This window comes from Trichechus manatus, unplaced genomic scaffold, assembly GCF_000243295.1.
Source record: "Trichechus manatus latirostris isolate Lorelei unplaced genomic scaffold, TriManLat1.0 scaffold00026, whole genome shotgun sequence".
Classification (NCBI taxonomy): domain Eukaryota; kingdom Metazoa; phylum Chordata; class Mammalia; order Sirenia; family Trichechidae; genus Trichechus; species Trichechus manatus.
The window spans coordinates 13,306,022-13,325,485 of NW_004443962.1; the positions used below are offsets into that span (position 1 = coordinate 13,306,022).

The 19,464-nt window shown below is 38.1% G+C and overlaps 1 protein-coding gene across 1 annotated transcript in view; it reads right to left on the reverse strand.

Moving 5' to 3' along the window:
• The window catches only part of CFAP91 (cilia and flagella associated protein 91), an 87,471-nt gene that overhangs the window by 34,568 nt on the left and 33,439 nt on the right, over nucleotides 1–19,464 (reverse strand). The window contains exons 6-10 of the mRNA XM_004373729.2: nucleotides 17,044–17,225; nucleotides 10,084–10,261; nucleotides 5,975–6,132; nucleotides 3,702–3,884; nucleotides 1,860–2,002 (exon numbers count right to left, since the gene is read on the reverse strand). Coding sequence (XP_004373786.1) covers nucleotides 1,860–2,002; nucleotides 3,702–3,884; nucleotides 5,975–6,132; nucleotides 10,084–10,261; nucleotides 17,044–17,225 — 844 coding nt within the window. The remainder of the gene's footprint in view (nucleotides 1–1,859; nucleotides 2,003–3,701; nucleotides 3,885–5,974; nucleotides 6,133–10,083; nucleotides 10,262–17,043; nucleotides 17,226–19,464) is intronic.

The window sequence follows — 19,464 nt, forward strand, 5'->3', positions numbered from 1 at the left end:
GATAGTGCTGATGTGTTGTGAAGTTGTTAACCATTGTCATAGGGCAACATGTGTACTAACTGTTTAATGAGAAAACTACTTTGTTCTGTAAACCTTCATCTAAAGTGAGAATAGCAGCACAATTAGAAGAGCGTAGTCGATGTCACTGAACTGTGCATGTAGAAATTTTTGAAATGGTGTATCTTTGGCTATGTGTATTTTCGCCAAAAAAAAAAAAAAAAGGTCGAGAAGGGAGAGGGTTGACATGTCGCGGGGTTGTTAACCAATGTCATAAAACAGTATGTATACTACTGTTCCATGAGAAACTATTTGTTCCGTAAATCTTCACCTGAAGTACAATAAAAACAAAATGGAGAGAAACCTAAAAAAAAAAAAAAGCTGTTAAAAGAGATTAAGCTATAAGAAAAGGTAATTAAAAGATAATAAAACACCCACAAGCAAAACAAAGAGAAAGAAAAAAAAAAACACTGGAAAGGTAGAAATGAAACAGCTTTTATTTTCAGAAACATGATTGTCTATGTAGAAAATCCTAAGAAATCTACAAAAAACTACTAGAATTAATAAGTAAGCTTAGCGAGTTTGAAGTGTACCAAGTCAATGTGCAAAAATCAATTGTATTCCCATACACCGGAGCCCTGGTGACACAGTGGTTAAGAGCTCAGCTGCTAACCGAAAGGTCAGCAGTTCAAATCCACCAGCTGCTCCTTGGAAACCCTATGGGGGAGTTCTACTCTGTCATATATGGTCAGCCTTTTGGTTAGCAGTCAAGTGCTTAACCACTGCACCACGAGGGCTCCATATGTAAGACTATATAAAAGGGAATGTGAGAGAAAAACATAATTTTTATGAATACATATATATGCTATAACTATATAAAACAAAGTAAGAGAATGAAGAACACAGGGTTCAGGATGGGTAGAGGGAGACAGACAGTGGAATGGGGTAGGAGAGAAATGTATAGACATGTAAATTATAGTCAAATCCTAATTTTCATGTTGAGTATGGGTTCCTACAGATTATTATCATAACACTAAAATTAACTGAACAAACAGATATTCGTGGACAAGTGATAAGAATATGTCATAAAGCAGTGGGTCTCAAAGTGTAGTCCTGGGACCAGTAGCATCAGCACCAATTGGAAACCTGCTGGAAGTGCAAACAGTTGAGCCCTACCCCAGATCTGCTGAATCAGAAACTTTGGGGATGGGCCCAGCAACACTCATTTCTAAAAGTTCTGCGGGTGAATGTGATGTATGCTAAAGATGGAGAACCAATATCATAAACCAAGGATTCTAGAGTGTTCAAGTCTGCACACCTGTAGTCCAATTAACACAAGAGAAAGCCACTGGTGAATGTTGTGCAGTTGGCTCAGGGACACGGCCATTAAATTTTTTGTTTAGTCGCATTTTTAACTAGATGAGAGAGGAGTTGAAGATGATTCCCTTTCTTCATGATGCTCTGATATCAAATATAAAAGGGAGGAAATGGAGCCTATCACGTCGTTAAAACCAATTGTAATTCCTAACACTAGAAACTTGCTACACCTCAGTATCATGCCAAATTTTATCATGTAGATCCAAAGTTGGAACCACCTTCAGAAAGACATGACTTCTGCTAACGGGGAGAATAACCTCCACGAGGTTTTCCTACAGTTGGAAATGTGAGGAAAAACCATACTGGTTCAGCACAGCACAGGCAACCTCCAGAAAAGAAAAGTACAGTGAGTAGAAAAGAATGTAGGGTTGTATGTTGAGAACCACTGGACTTTGCTGCCCAAGAAAAAGTGCAGTGTCTGAGTTTTGTATTTCTCTGCCAAAGTCACACTGAGAAGCACCTCGTCTTCAAGATAACCAGTATACCTTATGAACTTCTTCCAGCTCGTGTTCCAGCCTGGCTGCCCTCTTTAGGAAACCAGCTTTGGTGGTAATGGCTTTTGGTTTCAGAGGTCTGATGCGGGGTTGTGTCACAAAATCTGGGAGACATGACTCAAGTTCAACTAATCCTATGGGAAGAAACAACATGTTCTTAGTATCTAGCGCCTAAATGGAGCCTTTTCAAAGTATATTGTTACTTTTAACAGCTGTTTTGCCAAGTGGTTTCATTTGGAATTATGGGTAAGGTATATCTCATATAAAAGAATGAATTGTCCTTGAAAGGTAAAGCAAATTTTTGTATAATTAACTCATGTTCTTAGACTATAAAATGAGAAATGCATTCTAAAATGAAAATATTGCCCTACAAAAAGTAATAAATTCCACAATTAATAACCAACAGAAATTAACAATCCTATGGAACATGGTGCCACCATTCTAAAGTGGGTGTACACCAGTGTATCATATTCTGCTGTAGAGATGGCCAACCAGAGCTACAGGTTCAGCAGTTGTGACCATCAACTCAAGATCTTGGCCAAGTGATGCTTGAACTTGTCAGCTGAAATTTAAATCCTTTAAATAAGCCTCGCTTGGACTTTATGAAAGCTATAGCCCTCTCTGTACGTTTAGCCTCCTCATCTCCTTGCCCACTTGTTCTCTGGCATTCCTTCTTAAAGGATTGATTTCATCATATATTTTTTGTTTGCTTCATAACCCTTGGGATAAAAGTTTTTTTAAGGAGTAACCCCTAGTCTCCCCCGCCTGCAGAACATATTTGCTAATCTTTTAAAAACATTTCCACAATTAATTTTTTATTAGAATTCTTAAGAATGGATTTCTCATTTTAGGCTTTCTTTAAATGGAATAAACCTGTATTTCTTTTCAAAGAGTTTTTAATAGTAATATTATATTCATTACAAAAATTAGGAAAGTACCCAAAATATGAAAAAAGGGGAAAAACCACCCCAAATCCAACCACCTAGAGAAAATTGTTGACATTTTAGTGAATTAACTTTCAGTACACATGGGGTTGCCAGGAGTCAGAATCGACTCGATGGCAACTGGTACCGGTATTTTTCTATGCATTTTTTAAAATATAATTGAAATCATAGGCTAAATACAATTTGCATGATTTTTTCCACTTAACATTATAATTTATGAATATCCTATGTAAATAAAAGTCTGGTTTGTATTATTTTAATGGTTACAAAAAGTTCCATCATATGTATATGCCCTACTGCTGAAAATGTCAGCTATTTCCTTTTTTCCACTATTGTAAGTGATGTGGAAAGCTTTGCCCATGTTTCAGATTTTATTTTCAGCACCTATGCCCAGGAATGGAATTGCTGGGCCAAAATGCATGAAAAAATATAAGATTCTTAACTTATATTGCCAAATTGCTTTCCCATTGTATATTAATAAGAAGTTTCATCAGGAACATATGAGTGTGCTTCTTTCATACTCTTGAATGCATTAGGTATTCTTATTTTTCTCTATCATTTCAAATTTGGTAGGTAAAAATGACATGTCATTTTTATTTCATTTTTGTATATCTTTGATTATTAGTAACATTAAACATTCTTAAATGTTTAGTAGCTAATTGAATTTTCTCTGTTAAATTATTCTATAGGGTATCATTTATCTGAGTCTTAATTTTTTTATTGGTTTGCATGAACTCATTATATTATTAATACTAAACCTGTTCATTATTGTTCCTTACAAACATTTCTATTTGTTGTTTAGCTTTTAATCTAAATTTTTATATTTTATATATTTATATTTCTAAGATAAACTTCTTATATTGAATGTCTACTTATGTAAGTTGCTTACCTTCATAGGTGTTGAGAAAGTGATTTTTTACTACAAAGTTCTCTGAGTTGTTGTCTGGGAAGCGACCAAGGCGAGCTAGAGGTCCATAGGTCTGTGATGCATAATCAGAATAATCCTTGATGATATTTCTTCTCTCCAACTTTCCTTCCACATTCTTTCCCTTTCCCACAAGTTTTCTGTTTGCTAAAACAAAGCGTATCTCCATGACTATCTCCAAAATATTGTTCTGAACGATTTAGACATAAAATAGTAAACCAATTCTAGTTTTATTCCCAAGAAAGCTACTGACATGAATGAATTGCATGATGACCACTCATTGCAGCGAGAATACAACATTAAGAACAGGTCTGTCATCTCTGTGACCCGGATTGTCACGAGACAGGCGGTAGTGACAGAAGCTGAATCAGCTAGTGTCCTCAATCATTTCTCATCAGAAACCTGTTATAACCGCACCCCAAGCACCGGACCAAGAAGAGGTATTCAGTGAAAATTTGTTAAATCAATGAAAGAAATGCAAAATAACTGAAAAAATGCATGGTTAATGGAGAACTAGAATTATACTCCTAGAGGAGGCTAATTTAAAGGGAAGTCTATAAATTCTTCAGTAATCTCTATCCATCCCGGCTAATAGCAGAATAAACCAGAGTATGTCCCAGCTTCTAGTTTTCAGAATTGTTTGGCAGTCAGAGGAAAAGGCTCAACCATGCACAACAGGGATATTTTCATCTAAGGAATCATGCTTACTACCTCCACCTGCTCCTCTTCTTCCAGATCCTATCGCAGACCCACACCCTACTGAAGGTCTGCATCACACACTCTCAACAGGGCTGAAATCATACCACAAGATGCAAAGTCCTATCACAAGAAGTGGTCTGCATGGCCACTGGCTGCCTTTTGCATGTTTTTGTTTGATTCAGGGCTTTTAGGTATGACTTGGGGTTTTAGAATTCAATAAAAATAGTTCATGTTTTATTATTTGTCTACAAAAGTTAGTCAATACATCATTAGTTATGTCAAATACTGAAAAGAAAAAAGGTCAACATACCTAGAGCTAGTTAACTTAAAAGTTATTTTCTCCCCTCCAGAAAAAGTCAAAAGTTAAATTCACTGAAAATAATTTTTAAGGAATTAATTCCATTTTTTTTTTTTTGGAAAAATAAATTTTGAATGATTTTTTCAAATGCAATTACCTTGCTATTTTATATATATACATAAACTGCTAATTTGCATATGTAATTTGATACATTATAATTTATGTAAGTAAATAAATTACATTTAAAGTTATTCAAAAAATACAGTTACAAAGTTAAATGTTAATAATCTAAAATTTTTTAACTTAAATTTTAACTTAAAATTTTTATTTAGTCACACTTAATATGGCACTGAACTAAAAAGAGTAAGCTTTATACTTCCTCCTTCTGTGTATAGAAGACAGGTATACCTACAGGACATACACAAATAAACAGTATGTCTGTAGCATTAAAATTTCCTGAGGGAAGCAATCAAGAAAAAAAACGTCTAAAATGACTCTTGAGGCAATAATAATAAAAAAGAAATTGCAAAACATTGTTCCCTATCCAGGGCCTCAGCACATTAATATGGTGTTATGGACCGAATTGTGTCCCCCCAAGACAGAATTTGGAATCCTAACCCCTATACCCATGGATGTAATCCCGTCTGGAATTAAGGTTTCTTTTGCTATGTTAATGAGACCATATCAGTGTAGGGTATGTCCTAAATCTGATCACTTCTGAACTATAAAAAGAGCAGAATAGACACTGGAGCGAGCCCAAAATGGGGGAAGATAGATGCCACATGAAGATCATCAAGGAACTGAGGAATGAGGGGGCTACAGAAGCCAAAAGAGATAAGGATGTTTCCCCAAAGCTGACAGAGAGCCTTCCCCTAGAGCTGGTGCTCTGAATTCAGACTTCTAGCCTCCTGGACTGTGAGAAAATAAATGTCTGTTCTTTAAAGCCATAGGCACACATATACTAGCTACACACACCCACACACTCACACACACACACACACACACACACACACCATAATGTCAATAACTTACCTACCTGTTAGAAAATCACTTGATTTTCTTATTGAGGGATTTTTCTCTACTCTTCTATCTTTGAAAAATAACTCATCTCCCATCCCTTATCTACTATTTAATAAACCAGGTCCAGAAAGAATTATAGCATAGTTAAATAAGGTTTGGTAAAAGATCCAAAGCAAAGCCAACTTTTTAATTTTCTTCATTGTTCATACTACACCATTACCCGATACATGTGAGCGTTGAATTTTTGCTACTTTTGCCTCCTTTGCTTCCTGCAATTTATACCATTGGGCATTCAGCTTCTTCATGTTCACTTCATTTTGATTCTCTTCACGCTTCTTCAGCAGCTGTTTTAGAACTTCCAGACGAATATCCTGCAATCTTCAAATAAATTGCAAAACATAATGAAGTTATAGAGTATTTCCAATAGCGTGTTCTACTAGAGAGGTAGAGAATATCTGCCATAAACAGGACCTTCTCTTTGGGCTGGTAAGATCACTCTGGCAAAAGTTTATTGAATGAATTAGCAGGGGAAGGGCAACTCAGTGGTGAGTCTTCATATTAAACGAATATATACTAACGTAGTTCTGAAGAACAAAGAAGAGTATGCCAGGCAGATGATGTAAAGGACTCCTTAGGCTGGGCCTGTATGAACAACAAGGTGTTTGTGCACAGTTCCAGGTTGACTGGTATTGCAGGTGCATTAAGTGCTAGGGGAAGCAAAGAGAAGACAGGGTTATGGCAGGTGATGTTAAGGAATGAATGTGGAAATGTTAAATACAGTACCTGGCACATAGATGGTACTAAACAAATCTTTGTTTCCCTTCCCCTTACCTTTAACTTGTTCTCCCGGGGCTCTCTTACTCATATGCATCCAACCATGTACAAATGACTCTAAAATCTATACCTGTAGCCCACATCTTTCTGAACCAGAATTTCAGGCTGTCTGCTTGAATCTCCAACTGACCCTAACAACCACAGAAAAAATCCCATTCACTGTCCCAGAAATCTACCTTTTCTCTTACATCTTCTTCCCTCTAACGATTCCTTCTCTAAAACACTTCTTGCATTCATTCCTAGCTCATGTCTTTGTCATCTGTCTCCTAACATGGTCTCCTTGATTCTAGTCTCTCCTCTTTCCAATCTTTGCTCCACAGAGCTGCCAAGGTTTTCCTTCCTAAAATATAGACGTGAACATTTTACTCTTATTTAAAAAATGTATACCTTCATTCGCTCATTCATTTGTCAAATTTTAAGTGTTCACCTTTATGCCAGCCAAAAAAAAAAAAATAAAACAAACCATTGCCGTCAAGTCGATTCCAACTCAGTGACCCTAGGGAACTAACAAAGATGAACAAGACAAAATGCCTTCTCTCAAGAAGCACTGCTCTAGTGAAGTAGGCATCTAAGCCAACATTTATAACACAAGGAGATCAACACCAGACTAGAACAAAGAAAAGATTTCTGTGGGAGAAGAAAAAAGGGAACACCTATGTCTAGTGCAACCCACTGTGGAGGTTGGAGGAAGCTTGGGAAAGGTGGAGAAGGCTTCCTTAGAGGAGCTGGTAACTCAGCAGAGTCTTAACAACAAGCAAGGATTGAGATTTGCCACACTGACAAGGGAGAAGCAAGGCCTTGGCAGAGAGGGACGAACGTTCAACTTGAAAAGACTAGAGATAGAGCAAACATGTGATGCTAGTAGAGCTTCTCAAGGAAAACACATAGGGGCGGGGGCAGGGGTGGGGAATAGTGACAAACTAGTATGGAGAAGCAGGCCGTTTTAAAGTAAGCCATACACCATCAGTCACCTTTCTAATGTTAAAATGTCTAGATTCAACTCTCACCTTCACTGCTTACCTCAGTTTCAACGGTAAAATGGAGATAAGAATAATATCCACCTCTAAGGTTACTAAGAGTGTTAAATGAGTTAATGTATACAAAGTGTTGGAACAGTAGTTCTCAAACTTGAGCTGCATCAGAAGACTCTAGAGAGCTTGTTACAACACAGATTGCTGGGCTTCATCCCCTGATTCAGTAGGTCTGGGGTGGAGCCTGAAAAACTGCATTTCTAATAAGTTTCCAGGTAACACTGATGCCGCTGGTCTGGGGCCACACTTTGAGAACTATTGGTTCAGAGCACTGTCTGACACACAGTAATGTGCTCTACACGTACCATCATCATCACTGATAATATCGTCTACTGATAGCTTCCTACTCCACCCTTCAACACCCGGCCAGAGGTGACCTCCTCTCAGTAGTTTTCCCAAATCTCCACCCACCTCATATAGAAGTAATCGCTTTTTCACCTGAGTTCCCCCAGCACTTCGTGTATAAAGTAGCACATAACCTGATCCATCCTATAAGACAGTGGTTGGTCTCCAGGTCTGCTGCCCCCCTGTGGACTGTAAGGAGCTCTGTCAGGGCATAGACAGCTTCCTGTTCATCACTGTTTCCCCAGCTCACAGCACAGAACCCAGCACACAGAAAGGATTCAACATACGGTCATTAAAATTATCCTCAGTTTGGTAAAAGTACTTGTTTTCTCAAATGATGCCTTCACTCTAGCAAGATACATTATTACTATTTTTAATGTCCTTCTGAGTCAGAATCGACTCAATGGCAACGTTTTTGAGAAGACATGTAAGTCTCCAAATTACAGCAAAAAGTTTTAAATTCCTAGAGACAGGATTGGGTATCTGACACCTACTTTGCCTCAAACACTATTTTCCATCTAATTGCAAGCTGTTGCCAAAACATCTCATAGTTTGGATTCAGACTTAATCAGGCATTGCAAAAAAATAAACATATTTTTAATTCAGAGCCAAGCTGAGTCTCTTAACTCTCTCGGATGTCTGACAGGAAGCACACCATCAGGGGCCATGGTAGCATTGCAACTAGCAATAAAGTGCCTCAGTACAGCCTGGAAAGAAGTGCAATCTTGACAAGTTCCCTTCCTTTCTTTCTCGCTAGGGGTGGTCACAATTTTTTGATTCTCGTCATTTGTACATACTCTTCCCGTGACAACCTCATTACTGGAAATATTATCAGTTAACATGATTGAAAATGCAACCAGAAGTACTTAAACAGACTGTTAAACTTATGGGCTGTGAGCTCATGTCTTAATTGAAGAATTCCACAATTTATCTTTTTTTTATTTTTCATAAAATTCAATATTTTTTTATTATTGTACTTTAGATGAAGGTTTACAGAAAAACTAGCTTCTCATTAAACAGTACACATATTGTTTTATGCCACTGGTTACCAATTCCACACGTCAACACTCTCTCTTCTCGACTTTGGGTTCCCTATTACTAGCTTTCCTGTCCCCTCCTGCCTTCTAGTCCTTGCCCCTAGGCTGGTGTGCCCCTTTAGTCTCGTTTTGTTTTATGGGCCTGTCTAATGTTTGGCTGAAGGGTGAACCACAGGAGTGACTTTGTTACTGAGCTAAAAGGGTGTCTGGGGGCTATACTCTCAGGGTTTCTCCAGTCTCTGTCAGGCCAGTAAGTCTGGTCTTTTATGTGTGTGTGATCTAGAATTCTGTTCTACATTTTTCTCCAGCTCTGTCCAGGACTTTCTATTGTGATCCCTGTCAGAGTAGTCGGTGATGGTAGACAGGCACTATCCAGTTGTGCTGGTGAAGGCTGTGGTAGTTGTAGTCCATTAGTCCTTTGGACTAATCTTTGCCTTGTGTCTTTGGTTTTCTTCATTCTTCCTTGCTTCCAAAGGGGTGAGACCAGTGGAGTATCTTAGATGGCCGCCCCAGGCTTTTAAGACCCCAGACACTAGTCACCAAAGTAGAATGTAGAACATTTTCTTTATAAACGATTTTATGGCAATTCACAATTGGTCTTTTAAATAGAAAATGCCCCATCAGCTCTAGAAAGAACCCAAGAACTGTGAATCCAGTGCTGGGGGGATAAGAGACAAGATGAGCTAGGAGGCTGTTTGGTGGGAAAAGAAGGGGGCCAGGTCTAGGACAGTGGCACTGGGAACGAACAGGAAGGGATAGTCTGAAAGATGTTTTGCAGGAATCAGTGGGATTCAGAGACAGTCTAGGTAGATACTAAAGAAAAAAGGGAACAGAAGAAAAAAAAAGTAATTGTTTAAATGTGGGTTCCCTGGTGAACTTCTTCCCACAGAAAGAGGACATTATACATTTTAATGTAATTGAAGAGAGAATTATAGAGAAAGACCCAGAAACCTGATTTCCTAGTTCAACAGGTTGAGGATTGCTTTTAAACTCATATATTTGGAAAAGTGTGTTACAGATAAAAAGTATCAATATCACTCCCAACAGTGCAAGAACAGTTGTCTGGGTAATCGAGAACCTACTTTTGAATCTCCTGCTCTCTGAAGGCCCACTCCTTCCTCTCCATTGCATTCATCATCCTCCTCCTCTTCTCAAACTGGGTGGTGTCAGTCAGAGGGGGAAGGGTGGTTTCCCAAGCGCGCTTCTCCCGCGCCCGTTCTATCATCTCCACCTCAGCTTGTCCTGCTGGGAGCCCTCGGCCTTGAGGAGGAAGCAGTGAGAACATTTTAGAAACAAGTGGGTAAACTCATGTACCTGCCAGTATATAATTTACTTCCTTCTAGTCCTTATCCTCTAAATTCAAGGGTTGTTGTTGTTGGTTGTCTAGTCAACAACATAAATGGCGACTCTACATGTGGACCTCACAAGACGGAATACACAGGAAGACACAGGAGATTTAAGGGTTATGACAGGATGAAATAATATTAAGAAACTTCCTCCAGATGTGCCTCACAGCTTGTGTTGATTGTGCCCTCCACTGCTTCTCATTAGTAATGAAGCTATAAAACATTCTAGTTGCATCTATGATGCTGGAAAGTATTTGAAGAATATTGAGAGACCACTGAATAATCATGCCTTGGAGGGCTGTTAATTAGACAAGTCTATATTATGAGATACAAAGAAATATCAACGTCCCAAGGTGGGAAAATATGATGAGGGGTACGGAATTTGTTGGACAAAGATAAAAAACAGAAGTTTTCATGACAGATAATGAAGAAACTAATCATTAGCTCAGAATTCACCATATTTGCATTTTATCCTGTCATAATCCTGAAATTTCCTGATCAGTCCAGAGATAATGGCTGAGACCCAACCTTACTTATGCCTCCCTTGACCAAATTTTGGGGACCCAGTCACACTCTGGTGGCTAGCACTTTTAAATGTAGCCTTAATTTACTGCATCATCCTTTTGTGACCAAGAGTAAGACATGGAAATCAGGGCCATAATGGGTACCTATTTGGTCACTATACCCCAATAAACACTATAATCCTGTGTATGCTGCGTTATTGAATATTTATTCATTCAATCTTCCATTTTACTAATTTGCTGTTTGGCTCTGTCTATTTTATTTCAAAATCTACACTTTTCCTTCCTAATGATTCCAACTGGTTCTTTTTCATAACCTCCATTCTTGTTTTCATTGTTGCTACCCCCTCCCCCTTTTTGTCTTTGAGGATATAGAAAGTACTTTCTAAGTCCTTTTGCTCTATTTCTTCAGGAATTTATTCTTCCATTCCCCTTATGTTTTTGTAAGTCACTTCTGGTATCTGTGGTCCTTGTGCGCTTTGTAATTTTTGGACTGAGATCTTCTACAGAGTTCTCTCATGAGCACCCTGGGCAGCACCACTCTTTGACCTGGAAAGATGGGCTCCTCCCAGGCCTCATTCTTTACGGCCTTTCTCATACCCATGTGGTGAGGAGTCCATGGGATCATGCCCACCTGGAGCTACTCTCACCCTTAGAGACCCTGAAATTCCTTGTACAAATGGCCCCAGGCCTGCTTCCAAAGTCTAAATGGGTCTTTTCCAAGGATTCAAACTCATGACGGCAGACTATGCCACTGTTTCTGCACCCTTAAGCCCAAGGAGTGGCCAAGCAGCAGCTGCTGGCAGGGATGTGTGAATGACACATTGGAAAAGCAAGCTGGAGTGATCACATGTGTGCATGCCACATCCTCATGATATGAAAGATAGCCAGCAGTGAGAAGAGTAAAGGGAAGGCCACAGGCAGGCTCTCCCCTTGCCACCACATTCCAGCATGGAATCCCAAGATGTCTAAGAATTCTAAATTTTAAACCTGTCCTTTCAGCTTGTTAAAAAGACATACTAGTGAAGGAGAAAGACAGAACATATTTTACGTACCAGATGTTAGCTTGATTTATAATTTTTAAATATCTAGACATGTGGCGGAGCCCCGATGGTGCAGTGGATAAGAGCTACGGCAAGCTACAGCTGCTAACCAAAACAGTTGGCGGTTCAAATTCACCAGTCGCTCCCTGGAAACTCTATTGGGCAGTTCTACTCTGTCCTATGGGGTCACTATGAGTCAGAACCAACACAACAGCACCTAACAACAACAGACATGTGGTATGTGGTCTTCCATTTGAACCCCTGGCCAGGGCCCCACAAATGGTAAGGGTAGGCCTGACTTACAGAAGTTTTTATTTGCAGTTTTGACCTCAGTTCTACCTGGGATGGGGCTCCGGATTAGGCTTTAGGCCTAGTAAAGCATTTCTGAGCCCCCACCTGGATCTCTTACTTTAGAGGACCTGGCTTTGGCCCTCCTGCAGCTCAACATTGAGCCTCTACCACCAAGAGGAAAGCCCAAAGCCCCAGGTAGGAGCACCTGGCTCAACTCTGGCGATAACCTTAAGCTGGCAGCCCCATCTATGGGCAGGACAAAAGTTCTTCCCTCTCCAGTTCAGGAAGAAACTCAGGTCTGAGGCCCGACCATTCACAGACCATTTGACTTCAGCCCCTGCTCACCATCAAAGGTTCCCAGGTATTTCTTCATCTTAGAAAGAAGTCTCCATTTCTAGACTATGGAGATTTTCTTCCTTGTTTTTACCTGTAGCTGTATGTTTATTAATTTTGAACTCTTTTCTATATTTATGTGTATAGAGCAGTAGTGGAAGGTTTCAGCATATTTTTAATACATCATCAGACCTGAAAGTAGAGCCCCTGCTGTAAAGCATGAGTGTCAAGAATACAAAATCTGATTCATAAAGGGAGCCAGGAAACAAGAATGAGAATTAGAGCCCAGATATGAGCATCTTCATTATCCGTGACAGAGACTTGATCACAGCCCTCCGTTACAGTGGGGGAAACAAAAGTGATCTGCTTTTATTGGTGCATGTTTTGTTGTGTATACTTTACCACAATAAAATTTTTTTTCCATTTTTTTAAAGTAATCTACTTTTATTTTTTTATTTGTTGTGCTTTAGGTGAAAAGAGCAAATTAGTTTCTCATTAAATAATTAACACACAAATTGTTTTGTGACACTGGTTGCCAACCCCACGATGTGTCAACACTGTCCCCTTCTCAACCTCAGTTTTCCTGTCCTTTCTTGTCTTTGCGTTTGGACTAGTGTGCTCATTTAGCCTCAAATACATGGTTGAACTATGTGTGTTATTGTTTGTTTTATAGGCCTGTCTAATCTTTGGCTGAAGGGTGATCTTCAGAAGTGACTTCAGTGCTAAGTTAAAGGGTGTCTGGGGCCATACTCTCAGGGTTTCTCCAGTCTCTGTCAGACCAGTAAGTCTGGTCTTTTTTGTGAGTTAGCATTTTGTTCTACATTTTTCTCCAGCACTGTCTGGGACCCTCTATTGTGATCCCTGTCAGAACAGTCAGTGGTGGTAGCTGGGCACCATCTAGTTGTTCTGAACTCAGTCTGGTGGAGGCTGTGGTAGTTGTGGCACATTAGTCCTTTGGACTAATCTTTCCCTTGTGTCTTTGGTTTTCTTCATTCTCCTTGCTCCAAACAGGGTGGGACGAGTAGATGTATCTTAGGTGGCCGCTCACAAGCTTTTTAAGACCCCAGACGCTACTCACCAAAGTAGGATGTAGAACATTTTCTTTATAAACTATGAGCTAGATGTCTCCCACGATCATGGTCCCAAGCCCTCAGCCTAGTAATTTGGTCCCTCAGGGAGTTTGGATGTGTCTATGAAGCTTCTATGACTTTGCCTTGGTCAAGTTGTGCTGAATTCTCCAGTACTGTGTACTGTAAAGTAATCTACTTCTAATAAAAAATCATTACAGTGGATCAACTATCTCCATGTCCTTGGATGAGTCTGTTAACCTCTCTGGTTCTGTTTCCTTAGCTACAACCAAGGGAGTTAGATAAGCTACCTTCTAACCATTTATTAGTTTTCATAGTTTCACATAATAGTTATTTAGCATTTCAGAGACAATATCAGAAGAAATCATCCAAATGAATCAATTTTGAGGTAACAGTAATGCCTAAAATACTTTCAGCTCTTGTTCTTGAGTGGTCACTGCAAAGAGAGAGGCTCAGAAGAGCTATATATTTATTTTTTCCCCTTGGACTTGATTTTGAAAAAAATGTTAGTTTAATTATCCTGGAAAAATTGTGATAGATAAAGAATACGGACAATCCATCAAAGACATGTACCGACTCGATGTACCCAGCAGTCTCTGCCTCCACTTGTGAAGGTGGAATCTAGAAGAGCACTACCAGAAAGCCCTGCCAATTTAAAAGTATGCTGTGTCAGCATCCCAAGGCATACAACCGCCTTACATGAGGTATGGAAACAGAGAGGGGAAAAAAAAAAAGAAACCCACTCATCATCTAGGTGCCCTAACATAATTATTTGAGGGGAATTTTTCCTTCTAGTCTTTTTATAGGCATTCACTTTCATAGATGTAAATATAATATATGTATAAATCTGTATCCTGATTATTTTCTTAAACATGTTAAAGCCATTTATCATTGTAACTATGCTGTTTTTCTTTTAATAGAACTACACAAAAATTGAAAAAATATATATTTCCAATCTGCTCCACTCCTTCTTATTACCTACAGGCCCTTAAAGCCATTAAAATTTGCACTCTCTGCTCTAAGAAATACTCGATTTGGTTATCATGGTGTAATCTGGTATCTGTCATGTGCATCACTGTAGCCCTAGTACCTTGGTAGGAATTCAAAATTGAACAAATGAACCAGCAGAGTGGGATGGGACCGTAGCTCAGACAACTGTACCAATGGCAAGACTTCTTTGTTAAAGGTAATAACATCTACTCCATCCAGTGGTGGAATGAAATATTAGATTCTTTCTTATTTTTCCCATCAAACTAGATTGCAGCTAAATAATTTTGTCGAGAAGACAATAGGGGGTGTTAGGTATGTTGAATATTAGAATGAATGGCCTGCCTCACTTTCAACTCAATTACCATTCTATCAGTAACAGTTAAAATAAAAAAGAAAGTAAAACATAATCTTTCGAACTAGTACCCTGGCTTGTTAAGAAAACTAAACTTTTAACCAAACTCTTATAACTCATTATCAGTTGAGATTGTGCACTTAATAAAGGGATAATATCTGAGAAATCTTACATCTAATATTCTTCTGTGTTAATTCTAGGATTTGATATCTATTTAAAATGCCTTCTATTTTAAAATAATTTTTGCATTTCTGCAGAATATATAAATCAATTCTGGCATTAAAATTTTCACATGACAAAGCTGAACTATAAAAATCTGATTTTCAAGATCTGCTAAAGTGGTAGATTAGCTATCTCAAATATTCCAAAGCCATGTAAGTGCTGAGTGGAGAGAAGAAGGGATAAACCATGGAAAATTCTAAGTTGGCTAAACTACCAAAAAACAGCTTTCAGAATTTGGCTATTAATCTCTAGTCTACTCAGACTTACACAGACCTAGAGTACATACTAAAAGAAATTGAGGACAGTGTAAACAAACCTTTACCCAGAAAGCTGGTGTCAGTACATCTTTGCTGATTTATCTTGTCCCTACCTGTCAATTTTCGTGATCTTGTAAGACTACTTCATTATAACAAAACCTTATTAAGTGGAAACCTAAAGCTGGAGCTTACATGTTCTTTTTTTCCCACCCATTGCTGGATGCAAACAGAAGGTTAAAATGTCATTATAAACAACTAAGTGAGAGGTGCTAGGCAATTCATTTTTGTTGGTTACAAGGTGTTGGTATCTAAGAAAGAAAAGAAAACACTGTGTAGCTCCTCTTTGGAAAGTATGCTTAAATAAGCTATTACTTAAAGCTTGAGAAGTTGTTGAAAAGTTAGAGAGTTGACTGGGCATAAAGCATGCTCAGGGAGCCATGGGGTACTGGTGCAGCTCTGTGGTTCCGTGGCAGCTCCGTGGCTAACTATGTGGCCCTGAATAAGCCTCGGGGCCTTATTCAATACAGCAAGCTGAAAAGGGCTAGCTCTAAACACCTCCCTGGATCCTCACACACCACCAAAAGCAAACAGTACTGTGCAGGTTGGCAAAAGCTAGGAGGTAAAAAAAAATTAACTCAAATCTATATGTTTTCCTTTCATAATAGGAAATCCTCCTATTTATCTTTCTAAATGTCAAACGTGACATTTTTTTCCTTGCTTCTCCCTATTCCCAGGCCCTCACAGATAACTTAAGATGCTGGATACCTATTCACTTACTGTTCAATTAAATCAGTAGGTAATAGGCTATATTCTGATAAAGCCACAGTTCAAACAAATTCGTGAACAAAGAAGAGTCCGTATTAAAAAAAGGCCTAAAGATATTTCCAATTTTATTAAGAACTTTTAACATTCAAAGCAATTATTATATGTAAGTAATACCCTATAAGAAAGCATTTACCTAAAAAGATTAGTAGCGTAATAGACTGTACGATTTGAATACATGATCTTTCTTTGAAAACATTTCATTCTCTACAACCAGTAAAGTACTATTAGCATAATGAGTTATGAGAATTGAATAAAACAATGCAATATATATTTACATATATATAATAATATGTCCACGGCCAACCTCATATGACCTTTTTAAGATTCAGATGAAATACATTATATAAGAGAGCTTTTATAAACTGTAAGCAAAATAAGATATAATTATTACATATATATGAATGTACATTCAATATTATACACTCAATAAAACTGATGTGTAAAGAAGGATTATGGAGTCTCAATGAAAAGGAGTTGACTCCCTGGGAGAAACAGGTAGGAGGAGGGAGGTGAGTATTCAGCAAAGCAACTGCAAAATTAAACTGAAATATAACTAGCTTCAGGGATAGAGCACAATAAACCTACATACAACGATAAAGAAGTATCTTTCTTTGAATGAAAGTATCAGAAAAATTATGAGTCTATGAAGTAACTCTATTGAGCAGGACACTTTAAACAGCAACACTTTAAACCACAGTTGACTCTATCCATGTGTGTCATTTCCAGGAACTCCATGCTGTCCCTTACAAATATTAAAAAGAATTACCAACTCACCCCAAGTAAGAGTAGCCAGGGTCAAGAGCTCAGGGATTGAGTCTTGACATACTACATATTCTGCAGAATATGGATCTGTTTGAACTTCAGAATCCCGGTAGTCAGTCTGAGTGCCCACAGTACATTTTGAAGGGATGGGTGGGTACTTAGTAGAGGCAGGAGGAAAAGTATATGGTTCTGTCCTAAAACGGGAAAATTATTTTAAAAATTAAAACTTGATAAGATCACTTAGAATACTATACAATCAAGTAGAAATATAGAGCTTCACTAATTCCATCCCCCCTTTAAATGTTGACAGACACAAAGTTATAAATCCACTGTAAACAGGATTATGCCCAGCAATCTTTAGAGAATTGTTATTAATATCACCTCTGCCAAGATACTGAGGGGGTAAAAAAAATACAAACAAATCCTGTGTATTCACAAGAGTCTCCTTATATGTGTATCATTAGGCAGAGGTAGAGTACAGGGCTATCAAAGGTGGATTCTAGAATGTCATATAGTAACTCCTGAACCTGTGCAGAATTGCTATAATCCCTGGTTTCTTTCTTTTCTGCATTTAGTCACATACTGAATTTTAGTAGTTCCCCTGCAGAAACATAGGAGCAGAGAAAAAAGAAGATATGCTTGCTACTTTTTTTTAAAGCTTCTTTCTGGATAGATGATTCAGTAATTAATGCTGGGATCCCTTGGTTAACCATGTGGAAAGTTACCTCATTCCTTGCACAAAAATAAATTCCAAATATTTTTAAAATTTTAATGTAAAAATGAGACTATGAAAGCACTAATAGGAAGCATAAGTAGATAATTATATAATTTTGAGTGACCCCAAAAACAAAACAAAACAAAACAGAAAAACCACACCTATTGCCATCAAGTCGATGCCAACTCATAGCGATCCTGTAGGGCAGAATAGAACTGCCCCATAGGGTTTCCAACGCTGTAGATCTTTTCAGAAGCAGACTGTCACATCTTTCCCCCACAGAGCAGCCTGTGGTTCGAACTACCAATCTTTCAGTTAGCAGACGAGCGCTTAACCACAATGCCACCAGGGCGCCTTCTTTGAGTGAAGGAAATCTTTTTAAGCATAATCAAGAGCCAGAAACTATAAAAAGAAATTTAAGTTTAAACTTCTATACCTCAAAATACGAATAAATTTACAAGGCAGATGATAAACTGAGAAAGAGATTTTGCAACATATATGATAAAAAGTTAAATCACCTTTCTACATAAAAAGCTTTTGTAAATCAATGAGACAGTTGGCTTCTCCACAGAAAAATGGGCAAAAGACAATTCACAAAACAAGAAATAAAACTGCTAACAAACATATGAAAAGACAATGAACATAACTAGTAATCAATGAAAAGTAAATTAAAACAGCAAGATGCTCTCTTACTGCATACCAACTAAGCAAAGATGAAAAAGAATTAGAGTACCTAGCATTGATGAAGTTGTGAAGAAACAGGCATTCTCATAAACTGTTAATTGAAATACAAATTGGTACAACAAAGAGATAGTTCCATTTAAAAAAAAAAAAGTCAGAGGCAACGGGAGCTGCTTACGTATGAGCACAGCCTATCATCAGCTTAGCTCTAAGAAAAATACATTTCAAGCCATTCAGAAAGAAGCACTTATTTGGATGTCCAATCTGCGATGCAACAAGTACTTTAAATTGTTTTTAATGCTGAATTCTAACTGGTGTTGAAATCACTTTTCATCAGTTGCTATGCATTTCTAATATATATAGACAATATAGGATGCTTATGGTCTTATGTTTTCAGAAGAAATTATTCTACTATTTAAAAATTCTAGTAGGAGAAATAGCTTCAATTCAGCTTTATATCATCCCAAGTTGTATCATATTATAGTATCTAATCATTAGCCCAAATCAAGAGAATAAATGATTGCTTTCCCAAATTGAATAATTACATATTTGAACCATCTGAGCAAACATATAATGATTATGATAAGGCCTAATAAATCCTTCTAAGCATTCTGATGGCTTAGTATTCTTATAGCTGGCTGAGAGGAGAGTATGCTACTGTGACAGAACTCCTATGGTAACTTAACACACCATTTCTTTCCTAACTAATTATTTTCTCCAATCTATTCTTTTCTGTCCCCATTTCAGTTTTTGTTGTTGTCATTGTTAGGTGTTGTCTAGTCGGTTCCAACTCATAGAGAATGAAACATTGCCGGGTCCCGCGCCATCCTCACAGTCGTTGGCTGTGTATGAGCCCATTCTTGCAGCCACTGTGTCAATCCATCTCATTGAGGGTCTTCCTCTATTTTGCTGACCCTCTGTTTTACCAAGCATGATGTCCTTCTCCATTGACTGGTCCCTCCTGATAATATGTCCAAAGTACATGAAACAAAGTCTCGCCATCCTTGCTTCCAAGGAGCATTCTGGCTATACTTCTT